The 21,014-nt window shown below is 37.5% G+C and overlaps 1 protein-coding gene across 3 annotated transcripts in view; it reads right to left on the bottom strand.

The window, feature by feature from the left end:
• Positions 1 to 21,014, bottom strand: part of ntrk3b (neurotrophic tyrosine kinase, receptor, type 3b) — a 126,039-nt gene that overhangs the window by 42,063 nt on the left and 62,962 nt on the right. For all 3 annotated transcript variants that reach the window (XM_060884619.1, XM_060884627.1, XM_060884637.1), the window contains exons 8-11: positions 15,702 to 16,007; positions 15,511 to 15,525; positions 14,551 to 14,603; positions 14,290 to 14,392 (exon numbers count right to left, since the gene is read on the bottom strand). In XM_060884619.1, coding sequence (XP_060740602.1) covers positions 14,290 to 14,392; positions 14,551 to 14,603; positions 15,511 to 15,525; positions 15,702 to 16,007 — 477 coding nt within the window. The remainder of the gene's footprint in view (positions 1 to 14,289; positions 14,393 to 14,550; positions 14,604 to 15,510; positions 15,526 to 15,701; positions 16,008 to 21,014) is intronic.

The raw sequence follows: 21,014 nt of genomic DNA, 5'->3' as shown, positions 1-21,014 counted from the left end.
AGTGCCAGAATTGTTCATGTATTCCCAGAGGAGGAGAGGGGCCAATCAAAAAGAGGTCGACTAACAATCAGTACAATCCTTTTCTTTGATCCCTGAGGGAGAAAAGACAAGAGCTGTGAGCCTTCTCGCACACACTTGTCGTGTGATGACATCTTTCCTGTGATGTAAAAAAATAAATAAAGAAAGAAGTGAGACTCCCACCCACATCTGGGATTCAAACAATTAGAGCTATTTTCAGGAAGCGTTTTTTGGTACAGTAGTGCTCAACAAACACTACATCGCTTGTCTTGAACACAAGCAGTGATTTGCATCCGCCCCTGTGCCAGTGTGTCGTGTTCTTTTTCAGGATCACAGGTTGCTTTCAGAGTGGATTTGTAATTTGTGTCTGCTCACAAACAGTATGGACCGCTTTCCCTGTAGAATAAGTCAATACAATGTTAACAAAATGTCAATAAATCAGGAAAAGTAAAAAAGGGCTGCTATATGGCAAGTGCTGCATATATGTGATAAAGAAATCCAGGAGCGTTAAATTGGAGCGTTATTATGTGGCCGTGTAAGCTATTTGACGTGTCCTATTTTCCCGTCCCAGTTGGGGGACTGTTTTCATTTGATCTGACTTCCTTGACTGACATTTCAATTGACCTCTGCTGTGTCACTTTTCCTGCTTATATTAGCTTCTTAAATTAACTGGCATTATTTCATACAGTAGGTTGTTTGAGTTTGTTAACTGCTTTTTCTACAGGTGATAATCATAGCTCATAGATTAGAACTGAGAGTTAAAATGAAAAAGAGAATTAATGAGCAATTCAATCACTCTGTCCCTTTAAAAAAAAAAAAACATTTCCCCTGTAACTCAACAAACAACAATGTTCTGCCATTCTGTACCTTTACCAGATGCCCTCATCCACAGCAACTTACATTTTAATCTCAAGTGCGCAATTGAGGGTTCAGGGCCTTGTCTAGTGGACCTGGGATTCAAACTCACAACCAATCAGTAGACCAGCATCTTATCCACTAAGCAATCACATCCCACTTTAATGCAGAGCAGCACTATGCACTTTTAAAGTGAAAGAAAGTACCAGAAACTTGGAACTTCCAAAAGTAAAGTGGAAACAGGTCCAGGACCTAAAGTTCCTAATGTGGTGTTTTTGGTACTGATAATACTGGTTCATTGTGTAGTAATTGGTTAAACTGTACATACTGGTTATACTGCACATCAGATGTGTATGCAAATATCAAATAATACAAAACGACAAAATTCCCTGTTTACACCGATACCGTTTTGCATATGTACTGTACTGCATTAATAGACGTGATATGTTTTATTTAAATTATTTTAAATATAATTAGTATTATATATTATTATATTATTATTATTATATATTATATATTATTAATTATTTCCTTTATATTTTGTCCAAACACTCGTTGAACCTTGTAAAAGTTGTTAGAAGGTTTTTGTCAGTAGAATTGACAAAAATAAATAACATCAACCTTTTTCAGCAGTAATTTGGTTGCTGTCAATATAATAATATTGGCTCATCAGCCCAGAGAACATTGATAGACAGCATTTACACTGTTCCACTTTTGTATCTAATTAAATTAAATTAAATTAAATGTCAGATCAAATGTGTTTACTGGCAACAACAATAAACACACAGCAATGTGAAGGATATGCTCCATTAAAACAATAAATCCTCAAGCTTTTGTCCTGATGTGATGGGTGAGGCTTCAGATATCGAATAACATGCAGGAGACACTAATGTTGGGAAGTCGGGACTCAGTACGTAGCATTACTGCAAGTTGTATATTTGCTGTAGTGTGTGTGTGTGTGTGTGTGTGTGTGTGTATCCCTATCCATGGTGGACAATTTAAAGCACTGATACTAAAGACTCCTTTCATGTTAAATGTTAAATAAATGCCTCCTTACAGAAAGCTTCACTATATCTACGGCTATATGTCTTTATTTTAAACAACAATGTTTTTAAAATGTTGAATTGTTCCTACAGAATCAGTAACATATTAGAAAGAGCACATTTAAATATAATACAGTACATGGGATTTGCCTTGCAGAAATGCACCACTGCACCAGTGGACCACAGAATTATCAGCACTATGGTATAAATAATCGTTCTAAACTTTACTACAAAAAACACTACAGATAGCACAATAGCACAAAAAAATACAGTGTTATGAATGATTAGTAGATGCAAGCAGCCCATTTTAACAACAAAGCTAACAGGGCCCAAAACACATGTGTGAATGCACGTCGCTTTTTTTCCGTCGCCTGAGCTAGGCCTGCGATAAACGAGGCTTGTAGTGGCTCCATTAAATCAAGTGGCCAGTCGCCGCATGCCAGCCAGGAGTGTGTGGGAGAGTCCTGATGGTATATATGGAAATAAAAAGAATCTCTCACTCCCTCTAGCACTCTCGCCGGCCGCAGCCACATCTCCTGTGACAGCCGTGACAACACACCATGATGATCACAGAAATTGCCTATTATAGATGACAGTTCCACTACAGCCCCGACGGTTTTTTTAATGCAGTGTACAGGTGGCGTCAGCATGCTTTAGGAGCTTGAGACATAAGCAATCACACGTGAGCTGATTATTAATTGTTACTTTTTTGGCATAGTTTAGTGTTTCGATTAAAAAAAATGTGTTCATATCTCATCAGATCTCCTTGGCCCTTTAGCTAGTTACCGAAGCAACAAACACCAAAATAAAATCACATGTGCTCATATTAAGAATCTTGCCCAGAGTGTTTGTGCAAATTAACCATTACTTGAGCGTTCTGTAACATTTGCCGTGATCTTAGAAAGGGGTAGAAGGGTTTTTTTTTTTTTTGCATCGTGTGAAAAGGGTGTGAAAAAATTAATTTCCTGACAAACTCATTCTCAGCATCTGTCACAGAGGCGTAAATCTCTGAAGGGTGGTGTTGAGCTGTCTGCATATCATCACGCCCATCATTATCAAAGCATGTGCGCATTATGCCGCTCTAAATCATGTTTAATGGTGTTGTGGCAGTGAATATCGGGCCGTTTTGCAGTCATTAAATTGATTTACTGCGCTTCCTTTGAGCAGCCAGTAATGACCACTCATCCCCACCACACAACACACCTCAATCTCCATTTCACGCACGTTTAGGATGAAAAGGACGGCCTTGACACCCTCCTGGAGACTGTTTGCTTGCATCCTGTTCTCTCTTGAAATGAGGTCAGCTGCAGCACATCCTTAGGAAGATCAGCAGTGAAGAGTGAGGTATTGTGAAGAAACTGCACCCGTTATTGAAAAAGAGAACATTTATATTGGCTTTACAAGACTTTAATGACTGTCTGCACAAAATACAGCAATCTCATTTTCTGGGCTGGTTGAAAGCATTTATTAATGCTTACATTTCATTAAGCTTCCATTGTAAGCGTAGAATTATAGGTGAGCCTGGGAGAGCCATTAAAAGCTCCATTGATTGATTGGACTTTTGATCTGTAGCTATGAGACAAAGACACATCTGAGACCGAAGGAAAAACAAAGCCTACATGCAGCTGAACATTTAATAGACTGGTTTCTGAAGGCAGCGTGAGGCTATCGCTAGAACCATGAGCATTTTTTTAGCCAATTAAAATCTATTGATGGTTTAAAATTATGTGGAATTTGGGTAATTATGTGAGATATTAGAGTTAGACAAGGAAGTTTCTTAAAAGAGTTGCATAAACACCTTTTGGATTATAAAACTTATACTGGATGTAATGATACCTTAAATCAGTGGTCCCCAACCTTTTTATCGCCGCGGACCGGTCAACGTTTGATCATTTTACCGCGGCCCGCTGAAGGGGGCCGTTGATTGTTTATATTTTAGGTTGATTTGATTTAATAATTTTAATTTAATTGTATTTAAACATGCCTTCAAAATAAAATACATTTAAATGCATTTCGGAAATGGCAATAGGGATTTAAGTGCTGTGGTGGCAATCTCAGGGTATTCCGCCATGACTTTAATCCAGAACACCGGCAGAGTTTCTAACTTTCTAACAACGTCTGTTTCGTGCTCATTTTTGCTAATTTGTGGGTTAAATTTGAGCAAACACAATATACACGTACACCAATCACTGTTAAACTGTTAAAAAGTACCGGTGAACAGAGAGAAGAGCGATACACACCTTCTCTCCATCAAAGCTACAACGCCACTGCCGCTTACAGCCGCTCAGCTCCAGACGTCACTTAAAACCGGCCCGATATCACGATATTTTGCGCATGCGCGGTATTGGTGCGGCTTTAGGTGACGTCTCTCAGCTCCCGGTTAACCTCTCGTCCATGGAAAGTCGCACAAACCCGAGAGAAATACACCACAGTAAATAAAATGGAAATAATTTAATGTTCCTTGGGCGGCCTGGTACCATTTGGTCCACGGACCGGGGGGTTGGGGACCACTGCCTTAAAGGATTGAGCAAACATCAAAGCACAGCGAGTGTTTTTTTATTTAATAGAAGCACATATAAGCACAAAGAACTGAAAAGCCTCTAAGAATGCACAATGTCGAAACATGAAGTGGACGGAAAACCAGCCGTGAATCTGATGTACAGTGAGAAAAAGTGAGACATGATAATATAATGAGATATGGGCCAGCCATAATACCTGAATTGGCATCATTTGAGTGCAGGCATGGTATTTCATTCTGTTTGTTCGCTCACGACAAACCACTTCAGCTGAGTCTGAATTCCTGACCAATGCCCTTCCCAAGTGTTTTTATTGCCATTTTTTGAGCACTTTACTTATGTCAGTTCTCATAGTGTGTTGTGACTGCAGAAAAGCACACAGGATCAAAATCTCTGTCTAATATCCACCTGCAGCAAAGTGAGGCATTTATCTTTTCAAAATTGCAAAATGGAGTGGTACAACACCAACGAGAAAGCTGTATTTATCTGGTGATGCTGACGTACCAAATTCAGACCCGTTTTTTTATCCACCGTGCAGTCAGTTTATTTCTGCCTCTTTCTTCCTGCCCATCTGTTGATGAAACTACATGTCACGTTAGCCTCAAAAAAGCAAACGTCTCTGTAGGCAGCTTGCTATATTCTGCGTGTACTGTACCAGCAGCTGACACTAAGCCACTCTCCGGCAGGAAATGCTTTGGTTAACCAGTGGGTGCAAAATAGCCTGGGGCTTATTTGCAGTTCTATAGTGGAGAGTTGGCTAACCTTGCATGACAGCAGTGATATGATGCTGAAAGGCTGCTGAGGACAATGAAAACACTGAAATTTACTGATGAGAGCCATGCTCTGGTGGTCAAATACTGTAACATCCACACACACACACACACACACAGTTATGTACTTAATCCAATTGTTCAATGTAAAATGATTTTGGTATAGATTACCTCAACCTCATTCTGAAATACTTATACCAGCACTTGTCTTATTATTTTTAAACAGTCTGTGTTCTCGTCTCACTGTATTTCCTCCCAACACAGTTTTAGACTGATGGTATTTTTAGTCCATGACCTAGTGGCCCAGTATTGATGTATTCATTAATAGTAACTTTCTCTGTCTGTTAAATGCTGTAAATGTAAATATTCATTACTGTTTCAGTGATTGGTTATGAGGTTCTATCACTTTTAATTTTTTTTACACTGGAGTATTTTTTTAGAAACATCATAAGCAAGTTTATTTGAGATACTGAACAATTTAACAATGTTTGAAGCAAGTATTTTAATGACTTAGAAATACCTTCAAGAATCATATAATATTTATGTCATAATGCCAGCGCTTAAATGCTCAAATGTTGCCGGCTTTAGTTTACTGATTGGGTTGTGAGTTCAATACCCAATATTGCCAATCTGCCAAGGTCCTTAAGCAATGCCTTTTAATCCATCACTCAGCTGTTTCCTCTCAGTTGTATATTGCTTTATAAAAACATTAGCAAAATCTGTACATGTACAGTATATACTTCCCATACCTCTACAGTACATTAGACGTGTAGCACTAGTACAAACCTAAACTTTAGACACCAATCGTTTGGCTGATCGAGGACATTTGTTCTAAATTTGTACGTTTCATTACTGAACTGGTATTTTAATATTTGGCCACTACATGTTTGAGCTAACATAGGCAGCTAAACATTACAGTTCCAGCATCCGACTCAATTTTCCATTCCTATAACGACACGTTGCACACTGCTCACACTATCCCTTACATAAAAAAACCCCAAACAAACAAAAAACACTTATGGTTGTGTGAAAAGAACGGTCTCATCAGGTCAGAGCGGATATCATTGGTCTCTCTTTTCCTCAGTAACATTAGCATAGAAGAGCACCATCTATCCAGTGTTACAAAACCATCTCACAGTTCCTAATGTCCTAGCTGTAAATCTCTACTAGATAATTTCTGCTTCCACAGTTATTGGAGAAAAAGCTCTGTTCCCTGAGAATATTACTCCGGGCTTGAGATATTATCTAGTCTCAGTTCAGCTAGCTATAAAGGAAACTCTCATGTCTCTTTATGACCACAACTTCAAAATCATGCAATGATCAAGCAATGAGATTGAATTAAACGAAGAAACAGGGCCAAAGGATTGGATTCTAATTCAATCAAAACGGTGGCCCACACCAGGCCTATAAGAAGACTTAGCCTGAAGCTCCTTGAAGAAAAAATAATAATATCCGACCCTGGTAATGGTAGAATGAATTATATGGAAAGCACTCCAGCAAAAAATCCCATATGGGAGGAAATCAGTGTAATATACTGAAGGGATTGTGCATTAAGCTAATTAGCCTGTGTTCTGTTTTTTATTTATTATTTTATTTTTTTTAACTTATTGCTTTATGCTCTCTCTGGATTCTGAATGAATAGGGTGTTCAAGCGAACAGGATGTCAACATGATGGACAAAGTCCAGATTAAAGGAGACAATTTCTACATGAAGGAGATACACGAGAATGCAGAATGTACTATATTGCAGAATGTACTCATTATACTAATGAGAAATAAACCTCATAGGAAAATAAACAACAATCTTACACCAAACAAGTATAAAAATGATAGGTGTATGCTTTTAGAGGTTTGTAGTACTGTATGTTTGAAAGAAGCAAATAGTTTGCCATAATCACGTTTGATCAATATTTGTTTGTATTGTAAATTTAACTCAAATCCTTGAGTCAAGTCAAGTACCTGTGACAAAAATATCCAAAGCTAAAATTTAATATATATTAATTTAAAGCTAGCTAACCATTGTCTTCAATATTCTCTTTATTCTGATACTGAAATGTCTCATGTCTCAATTCTACAGAAAATCCCATAAAGAAACAGTTTATTGTGTATAATACTCTTAAAGGATTATAAGTCTTATAGGTCTGTGACATTTCTATTGCTAAAGGCTATTTTACCAGTTTTGGCAGGCTGTTATGAGAAAGCAGCTTGTGGTGGGACGGTGTCAGGTGAATTTGACACAAAGCTGAGTTAGTATTAACAACCTGATGTTGTCCATCTATTCATCCATTCTCTACGCAGCTTATAATACTGGGTCACAGGGAACCTGGAGTCTGGTCCAGAAGATGGGGCACAAGACAGGCTACACCCTGAATAGGATGCCAGTGTATCATAGGGCACAATCGCACACACAAATTCACCAACCAATGATACACTACAGACAATGTAGAGATGCCCACAAAACATGTCTTTGGACTGTTAAAGGAAACCGGAGTATCCGGAGGAAACCCCTAAGGCAAAGGAGAACATGTTCATACTTGGCGGAGGCAGAAATCGATCCCTCAAACCTGTTGTGTGAAGCAAACATGCTAAGTTTATATTTCAAATACAGCACTCACAAAAGGAAGTACTCTTTTACTACTCTTTCATTACAGCAGTTCGCCTCTGATTTTTTTTTTATATCTGTTTATTTTTAGCTTTACATTATATAGTGGGTGCCACACAAGTCCTTTTGAATGGGCTGTTATTATGAAATAATAAAGCTGAATTACAGCCAATAGTTCGGATAAGCGGTAGAAAATGAATGAATGAATGAATTACAGCCAACGTTGACGTACGAGCAAATAAATTGACACTGACAATGGTATTTTATTATATTAGAAGTGTTTAAACTTAGGGATTATTCCATCACCAAGACATTTTAGTTTAAGATATCCTTAGCTAAATATTTTATTTATTTTTATAGTAGAAGAATAGTAGGAACATGTAGTAAGAAATAAATGCTACTATGACAAAAAAAAAGTGTAACATTTTTCTGTACTTAGCCTACTAAGGATAATCTTAGAGCTCATGTTGTTATTGACAAGCATGGACACCTTTTCTCTAGGCTCATGACTCTCATACAAGCTGCTATTATAATCAAACCCCCAGGCACTCAGCACAAGAGAATTAAAGCAGCAGCACAATCATTAAAATGGCAGACGTTAGACAGCAGCCATGTTTGAATGGCAGGTAAATCAATCGCATGTAAAGCTTCATACAACCCTGCAGCGATTTAATTGCAATCTGGGGGTCTCACCAGGAACAAAAACACTGCCACACACCCTGTGTACATACTGTGATTAGCTTTGGCACCTAGGAATAGACTGTGATCAAACTCTAGTCACCAAAAACAGGGCCCCAGAGCGCCTGCGACAGGCACAAATCGGCTTCATACAGCCTTGGGTAATGACTGCCTAAGACCTCCAGCTGATGCGAAGAGAAAAACAGGACAAGTAGGTCTATTATTGGAGTGAGGGGATGCTGAAAAAGGCTCCATATTAACGTCACAGTCTGAACGCCGCCTCCTTTATGGCTCTTCAACCTTGTGATCATGATGAAGTGCGGTATAATGAGGTGTTCCGCTTAAAACACAAAGAAGGAGCTAATATTCTGCAGATGAACAGGAGTGCATCACAACATATAAAACAATGGTATCTAATGGTGCAAAAACAAACATAAGAGAAATAGCATTGAGGCATATTTCATACAGTCTTTTGTAAAGAGAGAGAAAAAGATGATGGATGAAGGCTTTGCCAGGAAAAGCCAAGCTACAACTTTGTTCACTTTCATATTGTCCTGTGTGTTTTTTTTCCATGATTTAATAAGCATTTAATATTATCAGTGGGGAGCAGATATACAGGTGACACTGAAATGTCTCCAGACAAATGACTCAGACAAAGATTGTAGTAAATGACCTCAAGCTCCACAGCTCATATAGAGATTTGGCTACTCAATTTAAAGTCATGTTGATAGATAGGCTGTTCTCTGTCTTCAGAGCAGGTTCTTCACTTGATATTTTTTTAGATTATCTCTATACAATTCACACCGCTGATGTTGCTCCTTTTATTGGGTAGCACTCCTGGGACATCCTTTTTTTTAAATTTCATTTTAGTCTCAAGCTCAGCCTCAGCCAGCGTAAACCCACTATGCACTTATCAGGCTGTAAGCTTCAGAATCTTTAAAGTTTAAATCTGATTGGCTGACTGCACACACTTCTGTTTATATGCACTTGTGTGTACTTGTTTGTGATGGGAAAATAAGTTTTGAACACTTGCAGCCCTGTGAGCTTTTCAGAACAAGATGCAGTCAGACCGTATCTTGTCTTTAAAAGCCATTCCAAAGTTTCACTTGAAGATGTGTTGTTCACTTGTGAGTGAACAAGATGTGTTTGCCAGTGTGCTCAGGGAGAAGTTCAGCGGTTGGTCTTTTGCAGTGTGTGCCAAATGGCCTCATTTCTGTAAATATAGGTGGTTTTAGGCCATATTTAGTGACAGAAATGAACAGACTCCCTAGCCACAGTCTGGCTGAATAGATTATTTGCATATAGTCCTTCCCATTTAAAAACAATAGACTATCTTTTAAGCCTGGTGATTTGAATGCAAATTAGAAGCACACTTCCACCCACTAGTCCATTCATTTATATGTCATATGCATATGACGTGTCTCAATTTACCTTCCTATCACTTTCATGTACATGATAAATAGACTAATTTATGCAGGTGTTGAGTTAGAGGAATGCTACGTTCACACATTCAGCGACTCACAGCAACAAAGCGACCAGAGACTATTCATTTTCAGAGAGAGCCGGTGACTTCCGGCAAAATGACTGACAGCAACCGCTGGTTTATAAATGTGGACGTGTCCAGCCATGAGAAAAGTTTGACTTTATGCAAATTTGGAGCAACATGGTGCAGCAGCTGCCAGTGGGAGTGAAGACAGTAGAGCACACGTGATTTGCGGCAAGGAGCACACACTGCTTCACTTTCAATTCATATGATATGATGCGCATATACACTAGTGAATTTTATATACAAACACCAAATCTTCCTCCAGCAAGAAATCTGAGATGGAATGGTAGTTGTATCACCCACTGAGAAACCAACCAGTAGTAGGAACGCATATAGGTGAGTTTATAGTACAGCGTTTGAAATTGTGAATGTAGCATAAGAGTAATCCAAGATCCAAGGGAAAAATATCAGAAAATGGACATACATTTCACTAAAGCCTCAAATAAAAGACAGTTAAGGACGTGCCTTAATAGTCCTAAGTGCTAATCAGCTAGCAAATAAAACTGTTTTCCAGTCTCACTTGCAGGCAATTATGAGAACTTTATTTATGGTTATGTTTTTATTCTTATAAGACCCCAAAATTTTGAAAAACCTATAAAAACCTATTTTATTTATAAAAATTAGTAAGCCATCCTGATCAAATAGGCAAATATTATTGTACAAACAAATGCTAAAAGATTAGCAGACTACCAGAATAAACAAACAAATAAATAATCTGTTATGTTTAGTATATATCTACCATGAATAACCTTAAGTCATGTGATTCATCTGTCAAAAAAGTTTGTATCCAGGTCAGTGGTTTATGCTTCCTCTTTTACACAAATTTACCTATAGTTTAACTGAAGTCCTAACAAGCTAATAAACATCACATTTTTGTATTCAACTGAATATTTACAAATGACACTAAACCTTATAATGTATATGTATATTTTACTTTTATAGTGATTACTTACACGATTCTACCACCAGTACTTGCTAAAATGATTGAGTCCAGTGATTTTTAATATTTAGCAGGAAATGAAGCATTAAAAATATATATATATTTACATATCGTCGCTGTCGGACGGAAACCTCGTATGTCCAAATTTTGTCAATTTCATATTTTTTCACATATCGATGCTGTTGGTCTGTTATTTTTACAAGTTATTAACCAATCTAAAGCCTTGAAAATAGCTTGAGCGCAAATCTCTTAACTCCATTGGACACTTCAGCTGTCTGAGAAACCTCGTAGCTCCACCTCTTCTTCACTACGCGGGAGAGCTGTGCGGCATATTTCTCCTCAAGATTAAGAGTCGCAATGACTCAACACGTCTTAAAGTGATATCTAAAGTGATTTCCGTGGTGCTCAAAGAAAAAAAATCTTGACCCCCCGCTAGTTCTGGTGCTCGTCTGAGGACAGGAATTTAGCGCAAGACAATCACTGCAACGCGGACTAAACCCTGTGCATTGCAGATAAGATAGGATTGTATCTTACAGTGTCAAGGCAAACCATCATGTTCAATAAGTAGCTGCCTTCGCCATCATGCTCATCACTTGAGCTGGCAGCAAGCTGGCTGGCTTTTTGCCTCGTTATTATAGGTAAACATGCCGTATAACGTAGTTAAACGATAATTTGACCTTTATTAATTTTATTTTTTGGGTGAACTTTTCCTTTAACTATGATTTTATCTATGTTTATCTGTGTTATTGATGTATTTTAAATATCTATTTATTACTATTTATTACTGCTTATTTATTACATGTTCATTGATGTTTGTTTTTTATAATATAATATTTGAATTAAATTGAATGTTTTGGATACCACTTTTAAATTATTGTTTTTATTATTATTTTACTGACTTTAAGTCAGCCTACTTATAGACAATGCCTCTCTTGGCACTGTGCATGTAAAACACTGTTTTTTGGACACTAACAAGTGAAAATAGTTAGGTAAGATACATTTGAGTAGGCCTGTTTTGTTAAAAATCGATAGTTGTAATGCTTCTGTGCAGAAAGAAACCCGTGAGCCACGAAGGTAAGTTTGCGAGCAGATTAGACTAATTTCCACCTATTAGACAGCCTAATCAGCTTATCGCGTTTTGTATTGCATCACTTATAGCTCTTAAACCTATAAAATAGAGTTTAGGAAGATGTACTGTATGTAACTACAGTCATTAGCTTTGGTTAACTATTGAAGCCTTGTCTCTTGTCAAAAGGCTCAACGTGACCGCACACTTTATTGAACACTGCTGACAGCAGCGACGTCTGTGTCCGTACCGTTCTTATCAATGACAGCATAATCTCGTATCTCCCTGCTCCCAAGTCGTAAAGCTTGTATCTCCGATAAAACGTGACTTTGGGAAAATGTTGTGTTAATGTTGGTACACAACAGTACATGATAGCAATATAAGGTATAATAACAACTTTAACGATACAATGTTTAATAACTCAAAAAATACGGCGTTTTTTTTAATTTCCTGAAAAATAATGGTTTTGGAGATATGAGGATTCCGCCCGCCAGCGATGATATATATATATATATATATATATATATATATATATATATATATATATATATATATATATATATATATATACATACATACATACTCATTATGTTCGCAGTTAACATACTGTTTTGTTGTATAAGCTTATTATTATTATTATTATTATTATTATTATTATTATTATTATTATTATTATTATCTATTTTTTTCATTAATTGCTACTCCTCCTAGAGCTTTCGAGCCATATGCCCCAAAATCCGATATGGTCTGAGGTTTGTTGCTATTACTTTTCTAAGCTATCCGAATTCTGCTACTCCCGGTACCAGATCTCAAAGTGGCCTTTTTTTACATAGAATCTCATTCAAAATTTTTTTTGGAGGTTTATAACTCGGCAAACATTCGAGTTATCTACACCAAACTCGGCCAGGTCCTTTAAGCTGTTACTCTGGATAAAGGTTTTAATTGGGGTACCTACTGGCCTTTCGGTTTTCACATGACGTCACGTGAACTCACGATCCCCAAAATGAGCTGTGATGTGTGACGTATTAAAATGTACATAGATGTGTGATGTATCAAAGAGCTTAACATATCGAGGAGAAGTGGATTACGGGTGTTCTGTCAACGTCACACGCTCATATCTGCTCGCCGCCATAAGTATTGGCACCCTATCTATCCACTCACCTCAAAAAGTATTGGCACATGATCTGTCCACTCACCTCCAAAAAGTGTAGGACATGACGACTACTTGCTTCGTCAAACCAACATCAAAGATGTTGTCGTGACTACAAATCTAGTTTTATATTTGTTCTTGATCAAATCAAGGTTGATATTAAATGGCTCTTGTCTTAAAGTATTCCCTGTCTTGTACATATTTCAGTATTTAACAACTCATTTACCTAATCAGCTAATAAACAGACCTTACTGAAGTATAAGTAGACTAACCCAGCCACTGAGCGGTTAAATCTCAGTGCCGGTCTCAGATAAAATGGGACAAAATGGGAAGGTTGCATCAGAAAGGGCATCTGGCATATAATACTGTGACAAATAAGAATATTTGGATTGGATGTCTGCTGTGGTGGATCAACCGAAGAAACACAACAACTGAAGTTTAAGTAGACTGAACACACTTGAATTTGCAGGACAGTGAGTAATCCAGGAACAGGGATGTAAGCTGTAGCCCGAGACATTAATTTAAGATGAACTATTGTCACAACCATCTTTCAAACCATGGTACTAGACTTAATAAAGCACCACAAATCCATACATAAATTTTGAAGCCTGAATAAGGCCATTGCCATTTTTCATCAAGCCTCTTAATCCAGCAGCCACCTGGAAGCACTTTGGTGCAAAATGTAGTATTGCTATAAGGTCTAAGGTAAACTTATGGAAATTGGGTGAATCACCAAACCAGGTCACCCCACTCAATAACCTGCCATAACTAAGCTTGAAACCAATCTAAATTTCACACAACAAACAAAATGTGAAAACATTCAGCATCTGCCAAATGCCAGTAAAGACCGGAGGAGAAATCTCTGGTAGGGTTGATTTCTGGGCTTTATTTTAAATGAAAGACAACCTTTGTCCTCTGATATGTCAAACATTTTCCAGCTCTCAAAGGCTTTCTTATGAGCCATTTAACAAGCTAGATTGTTAAATGGCTCATAAGAAAATGACATATGACATATTTAACTAGAAAATGACATAATGACATTTACTTCAATACAAGGAGCTGATTTGGTTAAATGCGAAAAAAAATCCCAACTGAATTTCTCTTACCTTTCATTCCGTACTTGTTGCGTCTGCCATACTTGTTGATCAGCACAAACATCACAATGAGAAACACGCAGCCAAAAGCAGCCAATCCGACGGCTATAGACATCTACAGGAACAGAGGGAGCAGCGGAGCGGGTAATTAAGAACAGCATGGTGTTAACACAGAGCAGAATATAGAAAATGCTCGGGGTGTAAGTAGGAAAGATCACTTAACAGCGGTGAACTGTAAATAAATGCAACAAACAAATGTAACACACGGCTCACCCCGAACGAGTCTTCGTCCGGCCTGTTCACATCGTTTACCGGCGTAGGGTCCCCTAGTAAAAAAAAAAAAAAAGGCTCTTAAATGGTGTCAAGAAACAATATGCAAGTGATATTTGGCTTTGTCCTTTTGTTAAAACCCTCATTATATAACAAGGAAAATGTCATGGTATTAACTTGAATCATTTTCTGCACATGTGACTCTAAGTGCACTCACAGGAAGCAGTGGAAATTAATATGAGTCCCTGATTTATTAAAGACAAGGAAAGGAAGTACAATGCAGTCGCAAGCTGGAACCAGGTTCATTTTGGCTGGACAGAAATGCATTTTGTACAGTAGTCTGGCGAGTTCGGCACTCGAGATCAAAGGGTAATTCCAATCTAATTAATTGTCTAATTATGAAATAGGCACCATGGGTTAAAGTGATATCAAAGCAGCTTTAACAGAAAGCACAAGCCTTCCTGCCTTGAGCTTAAATTATTTGTTCATTTCAGTCTCCATTTCTAGATTTTGTACTGCACCAAGTTTCAAGCAGCATTATTAAGCAGAGATTTAAGACGAATTTAAGGATTTAAGACAGAGAGATTAAAGACGTATCAGCTTCTTCAGTATACTGTAGGTGCACAGATAACAGGACAGAGGCTATGGCTATTTTACTATATTCTATTACTTTTCTTATTGTTCATTTGCAATGTTTGTAGCAGGACAATAAAGGATCACGTTTAGGCAGTTAGTGGCCAGGAACTCCATTAAAAAAGATTCTGATTAAAGAAGAGAAAGTCTACAGTAACACATGAGGGAACACTGAATAGCTGGTTAATGACTGTCATTTAGTGTTTGAAACATAATAATACTGATGATTAAATAGATTTTAAAGAGCATCAAGAGGGTCAAGCAAAGTTCACTTCTTAGCTTGCTTAGACACACATTTCTGAAGATGTTCTGTGCCAAAGAAACACTCACCATACTCGATAATTCCTTTCACAATAGACAAAGAGAAAGAGACACAAAAAAATACATGTTAAATGAGAGAATGATTACAATCTATATTTATGGATTTCACACAGTTTATTCACACTGTATCTGAAGAGCTAACCACCATCATTGTTAAATGCACCACATCTACATGTAAGACTCAAAAATCAAAAGCCTACCGTCCATGTCGGGAAATGGCGGTGCCTCCAGGAAATGTCCGAGGACAGTTTTGGTGACCGAGCCGAGCGAGTTGGTGGCAACCAGTGTGTAGTTCCCATTATCATGGTGTGTAGGGTTTTCAAAAGTCAGGCAGCCTTCCAGGTAGTCCTGATAATGCTCCATCTCAGTGTGGATGTACGTGGACTGTATCTCACGGCCTTTGTAGAACCACTTTAGCGTGGGATGAGGGAAACCTCTCACTGTGAACTCAATGCAGGTGTGGTGTCTGCGTTCAGGTTCCTCCAACTTTATTATCACTGGGGGAACTGATAGAGAGAGGAGAGCAATTACTGAGTAAATACAGATGTTCTTTTAGATCAAAAGGTATTCAACAGAAAATTAGGAAGATCAAGTTACACAAAGTTTCCAGATAAACAACTAACTAAATATTACTAAATGACTGAATACAATATTAAATTCCTTATAACCATTAATAATTAGTGATAGGTTCATAACTAGAATAAACTAGAGCCTGGACTTTTTCTGGACTTGTTTTACAGCACCCACAACCTCAACTAACTCTTCACACAGAACAGACTCTTTAACACCCACAACCTCAACTGTCTCTTTTCCTTATTCACAAAAACTGCACAAAATTACACAAGTGCACTTTATTCACAAGAGTCTATAGCCATACCACTGTATTTCATCAGTAACTGCATTGTATCATATGCTTGTATTTTTCTATATTTTGTCTGAATATTTTTCCACTCTACAGCTAATACCACTTTAAATCATTTGTTACTTAACTTTGCATAGCTATTTCAACTTTTTTTTTGTTTTATATTATCTCATTTTTATTGTTTTCTCTTATTATCATTTAATTTAATTGTATTGTATTCTATTAGCTTATTAGAAGTTTTTATACTCTGTTACAGTCATTTTTCAGGTACCTGGTTTTAAAATTTACAAGGTCCGCATCTGGAACACAGTCCACAAGTTGGCACCAGTTCTAAGCTACTAATCGTATTACATAAACTATTATTATATGGACTTTTACTATATAAACTATTGGAGAATTTGAGTGTTAATACTGATCAAAGTGCACAGCCTGTCGTTGGATTTATTTCCTTTTCAGAAACAGGAAGCACTAAATATCTCATTGAAAATCTTTGTATTAAACATATGAAAGGCAACTGTTATGACATCATCAACTAGAAGAACCAACCACATTCTTGCATAATTTTATTTTTGTTGCTGTATTACTTTATCAAGGAAAAACCCTTTCCCGATCTCCCGTCCATTTTCTGTAAAATCACAATCACTAAAGCATGGAGAGAACATGTAAACTTCACGCATAAAGAGTGGAGGCAGGAATCAAAACCCCAACCACTTCTTTCTGTTAATACTATCCTACACTTATCAGACATTATCTCTGCTTTTGTTTCCCATTGGTATCTACTCAACATCCTAATCATACAGAATTACAATATATTACATGATTTCTTTTTTTGCAATCTATCTTTTATAATGTTCGTTATTTATTATAATCCTCAACTGATGCTAGGAAAAAACTGTCTGCTAATCTCAGTTTCCTGAAATAAGAGAAAGCATCATTACCAGAACAAATTTCATGATTGATCTCCTTCAATTTTACTGCAACTTAAAATTAACGGTGCCAGAATTCTACGTATTTGTACAAGTGTTTCTGTGAACTGTGTATCATTAGTTCTTAAATATAGTGTATTCGAGTATGCAGGTTCCTAACTGCAACAGAAGAGATGAGAGAAGTCCCAGATGACACACAGATCATAGCCATTACTGGATAGTAAAAAAAGGAGCTATCAAGCCTTGAAAGAGTAATAAAATCCACCTTGTATTAAACCTTTCAGCATTTTATCGGTCTAGCAAAGAAAAGCTTTTTCGACTGAATATGCGCCACCGAACAATGCCAAATTAGGTCTCCAAATGGAAAGTGGTTGTTAAATTTAAGAATGTAATCTTGCTGTCACAAAATATACATTAGTGCTCATTTTTTAGATTAAGGCAGTTTGTGATCTGGCATCAAAATGAGAGAACATCACAACTGCCCAATCGATCTCTCTCATCCGCAACTGAATTGATTTGATGTTTTCTTTTTCAGAGGCTTAAACTGATGGTCTGATGACTGATATATGCCTCCCTTTGTGCTTGGAGCTGCCCAAAACCAACCAAATTATGCTCAGCTTAGGGATTTAAAATCAGCATGCTGCAGCATCCCTCACTCACTTTACACTCACTCTCCACTATATAGGGTGTTATCTACAGAGTCCTGCTGAAGCTCCCAAACACACAGAGAGAGATCCATTTACCTTCTCCAAATCTACAATAGCTGCAGTATCCTTTTATAGATTTTTTATAGCACAGCTCATCTCAGCTAAAAAGAAAATCTCTGGTTGTTGAGTAGAAGTAAGTGAAGGCAGACTTGTGGTGCAATGTTCAAGGTGAACTAAAGTGGCTCTTTAGAGGAGAGAAAAAAAATTACCGAGATTATACCATAGACCTATTATCAGAAAAATCTCGGATATTTGATAAGAAAAAGAATAATCTGGAAATCTTAATAAAGTTCATGATACGTAATATAAATTTTGTTATTAATGTTTGTTAAGGTGCCAATAAAGCAGTAGAGCCAGAATCAGATTATATATAACAGTAGTAGCATAACAACAGTGCAGTCGATCAGCGTTGACAATTAGACAGCACAGTACACTGTACAGTACAAACAAAGGCATTGATTTACAAAAGGTCTAAACTGTGCAAACACCCAGACAATTTGTGGTGTTTCTACCCAATAAGTGCAAAATAACACATGGTCTAGACAAATAGATTATTTAGATGATTTACTGCAGCCTGAAAGTCACTTTGTGATGACAAAATATAACATTATCCAAATGAAGTCTTAGTATCTCAAAATTATGAGTTTTATCACCAGGTTTTATATTTCATATTAGATATTTGCCACATGTTTGCATCTACAATTCCAACAGCCTTACACGCCATGCATACTGCCAAAACCTGGCACAAACCATTTAAGAATATACCCCAGGACACACACACACAAACACACACACACCATGCGAATTGTAAACAGCTGTAACCCATAATAGAACTATAACTCATTCTAATGCAATATTCAATATTGCTTACACATACAGTCAGCCTTTTTTTACCTTTTCTTTTTTGTCTACCTGATTTATCTGACATTTTAGCAAGCTTGCACGAATTAAAGTACCTAATATCTAGAGATACTCCAAATATGAGAAATCGTCTGTAATTGGCCATAAATATTCATATTACCGTGGAAAGTCAGCAGACCCAAGCATTTTACAAAAAGGGAGTTTTTTTAATTATCTGAAAGATGCATAGACTTAGACCATCACAGTTTGATCAAATAGGTGCATTTTAGTCAGTCTTAATCTGCATAATCTATTCTGGATTAACGCACCCCTCCTTAGTCCCCTCACCCCTCCTTGTCAGCACTCTTTGATTGTGTTCCTGTCCTATTTTTAACAGTTTCCAGACATTGTGTCACTTCTAATCTACGTTATACTTGACAGCACTTGTGGCAGATTTCAATATCTTTGAGAGCAGATAAAGCGTTGCTATTAACATCCATTAGCACAGGCGAAAACTTAAAGTCCATATGGTGTTGTTTACAGTTATTCACTGCAAAGCAGCCATAACATGCCCACACATGGTGACAGAAATGTATCAGATTACACACACAAATTACAGATATTGGTGAATTAGCATTATTTAAGGCTGATTTCAATAGCCACCTCCACAATGTGTGTACTGAATTTGCAAGTTCTCCTACTTGTGTGTTCTTCCAGGTACACCAGTCTTTCTCCCCAGTCCAAAGACATGTGTTGTAGTACTGTATATGAATGGTTTTGTGAGTGTTTGTGTGTGTATGATTGTGCCCTGTGATGTGATGTGATGCTCTGTGATCCAGTCTGTCCCCCACCTTGAGCCCCAGTCCCCTGGGATAATCTCTGGGTTCCATCCTGACTATATAGGATAAGTGGTAAAATTGGATGGATGGATTAACAGTGTTCAGTGGACCTATCCTGGTTGTACTTCTATATTGCATCCATTGTTCCTGGGATAGTTTCTGGCTCCATTGCAGCCTAAAGATAAATAAATGAATATTTGGAATCACAGAATTTCAGCGCCTATTTGTTTGCCCTATCAGTGAGAAGATGAAACTTTGATGTGAATTCCCAGTGATGCCCCAAGACCCCCGAACTCTGGCCAGGAAAGATCATTCTTTCTCCCTGTTGGATCAGACAAGATTGTGCCAAGAGTGAAAAGATGCAGTGGTTGGTCAGGTGATACAGAGTGAAATGTTCCTGAGGTTTCTTTTTCAGCATGCATTGCTGATACATTCATAATACATCATCAGTTAATGGAAACGCTTGTGAGAAAGAAGAACTGACTGATTACAATACTGTCAATTTAGTAATTTTTGCTTCAATGAAAGAGTTACAGATTGTACAGTATTCAGAGGAAGCACAGTGTGAACCTAGTAGATCATTGCGGACTCAAAAGAGAGAGAGAAAAAGAGAGAGAGAGAGAGAGAGAGAGAGAGAGAGAGAGAAATCTGACTGTCTATCTGTCTTTAAATGTGTGTAATAGTTTGCCCTACATCATTCTTATTATGCCATCAGTGAGACCTCGAGATATAATCTATTGCTCAGCCCTAATAGTTTCATTGTAACTCTATTGATGTGTAGACATAAGTGTTTAAGGTCATTCCTAATTACAGACACACCAATACCTTTGAGGGTTGATGCTGCTGCATGTCATGTAACCACACACCTCAGTCACTCATATCTAGCACTGTCATTCCACAGTCATTCCTTAACAAGGAATGCAATAGCACTCTTCATTGTCTTGTCACAGCTAAACATCCTGAGCGCGACTCCTTGGGTCGGAGCTGTCATCTCATTTTACTGTCAACGTCGTTCATTGACTCAGCGATTAAACTAAATGGCTTCCTGTATGCAGCAGCTTAAATTCATGTGCTATTTATTAAACATAATGTCTTCTGAGCGACACACTCTTCCTTTAGTGCCTGAAATATCTGCTGAGATATACTGGCTCTTATGGAAACTTCTGCCAGACTGGACACTCAGTAGGGTTACATCCTGGATTCAGCTCTTTAACACAAAAAGCCCCCAACCCCGCCGCAACACACACACACACACACACACACACACACATTTTCCCAAAATGGAACATCTATTTCGGTAATTAAATTCCAACTGGTGTCTTTCTTTTCACCTTCCCTG

This window comes from Tachysurus vachellii, chromosome 1 (assembly GCF_030014155.1).
Source record: "Tachysurus vachellii isolate PV-2020 chromosome 1, HZAU_Pvac_v1, whole genome shotgun sequence".
NCBI lineage: Eukaryota > Metazoa > Chordata > Actinopteri > Siluriformes > Bagridae > Tachysurus > Tachysurus vachellii.
Note: the sequence above shows the minus strand (reverse complement) of the source record. Positions and strands in the feature narration are given on the sequence as shown.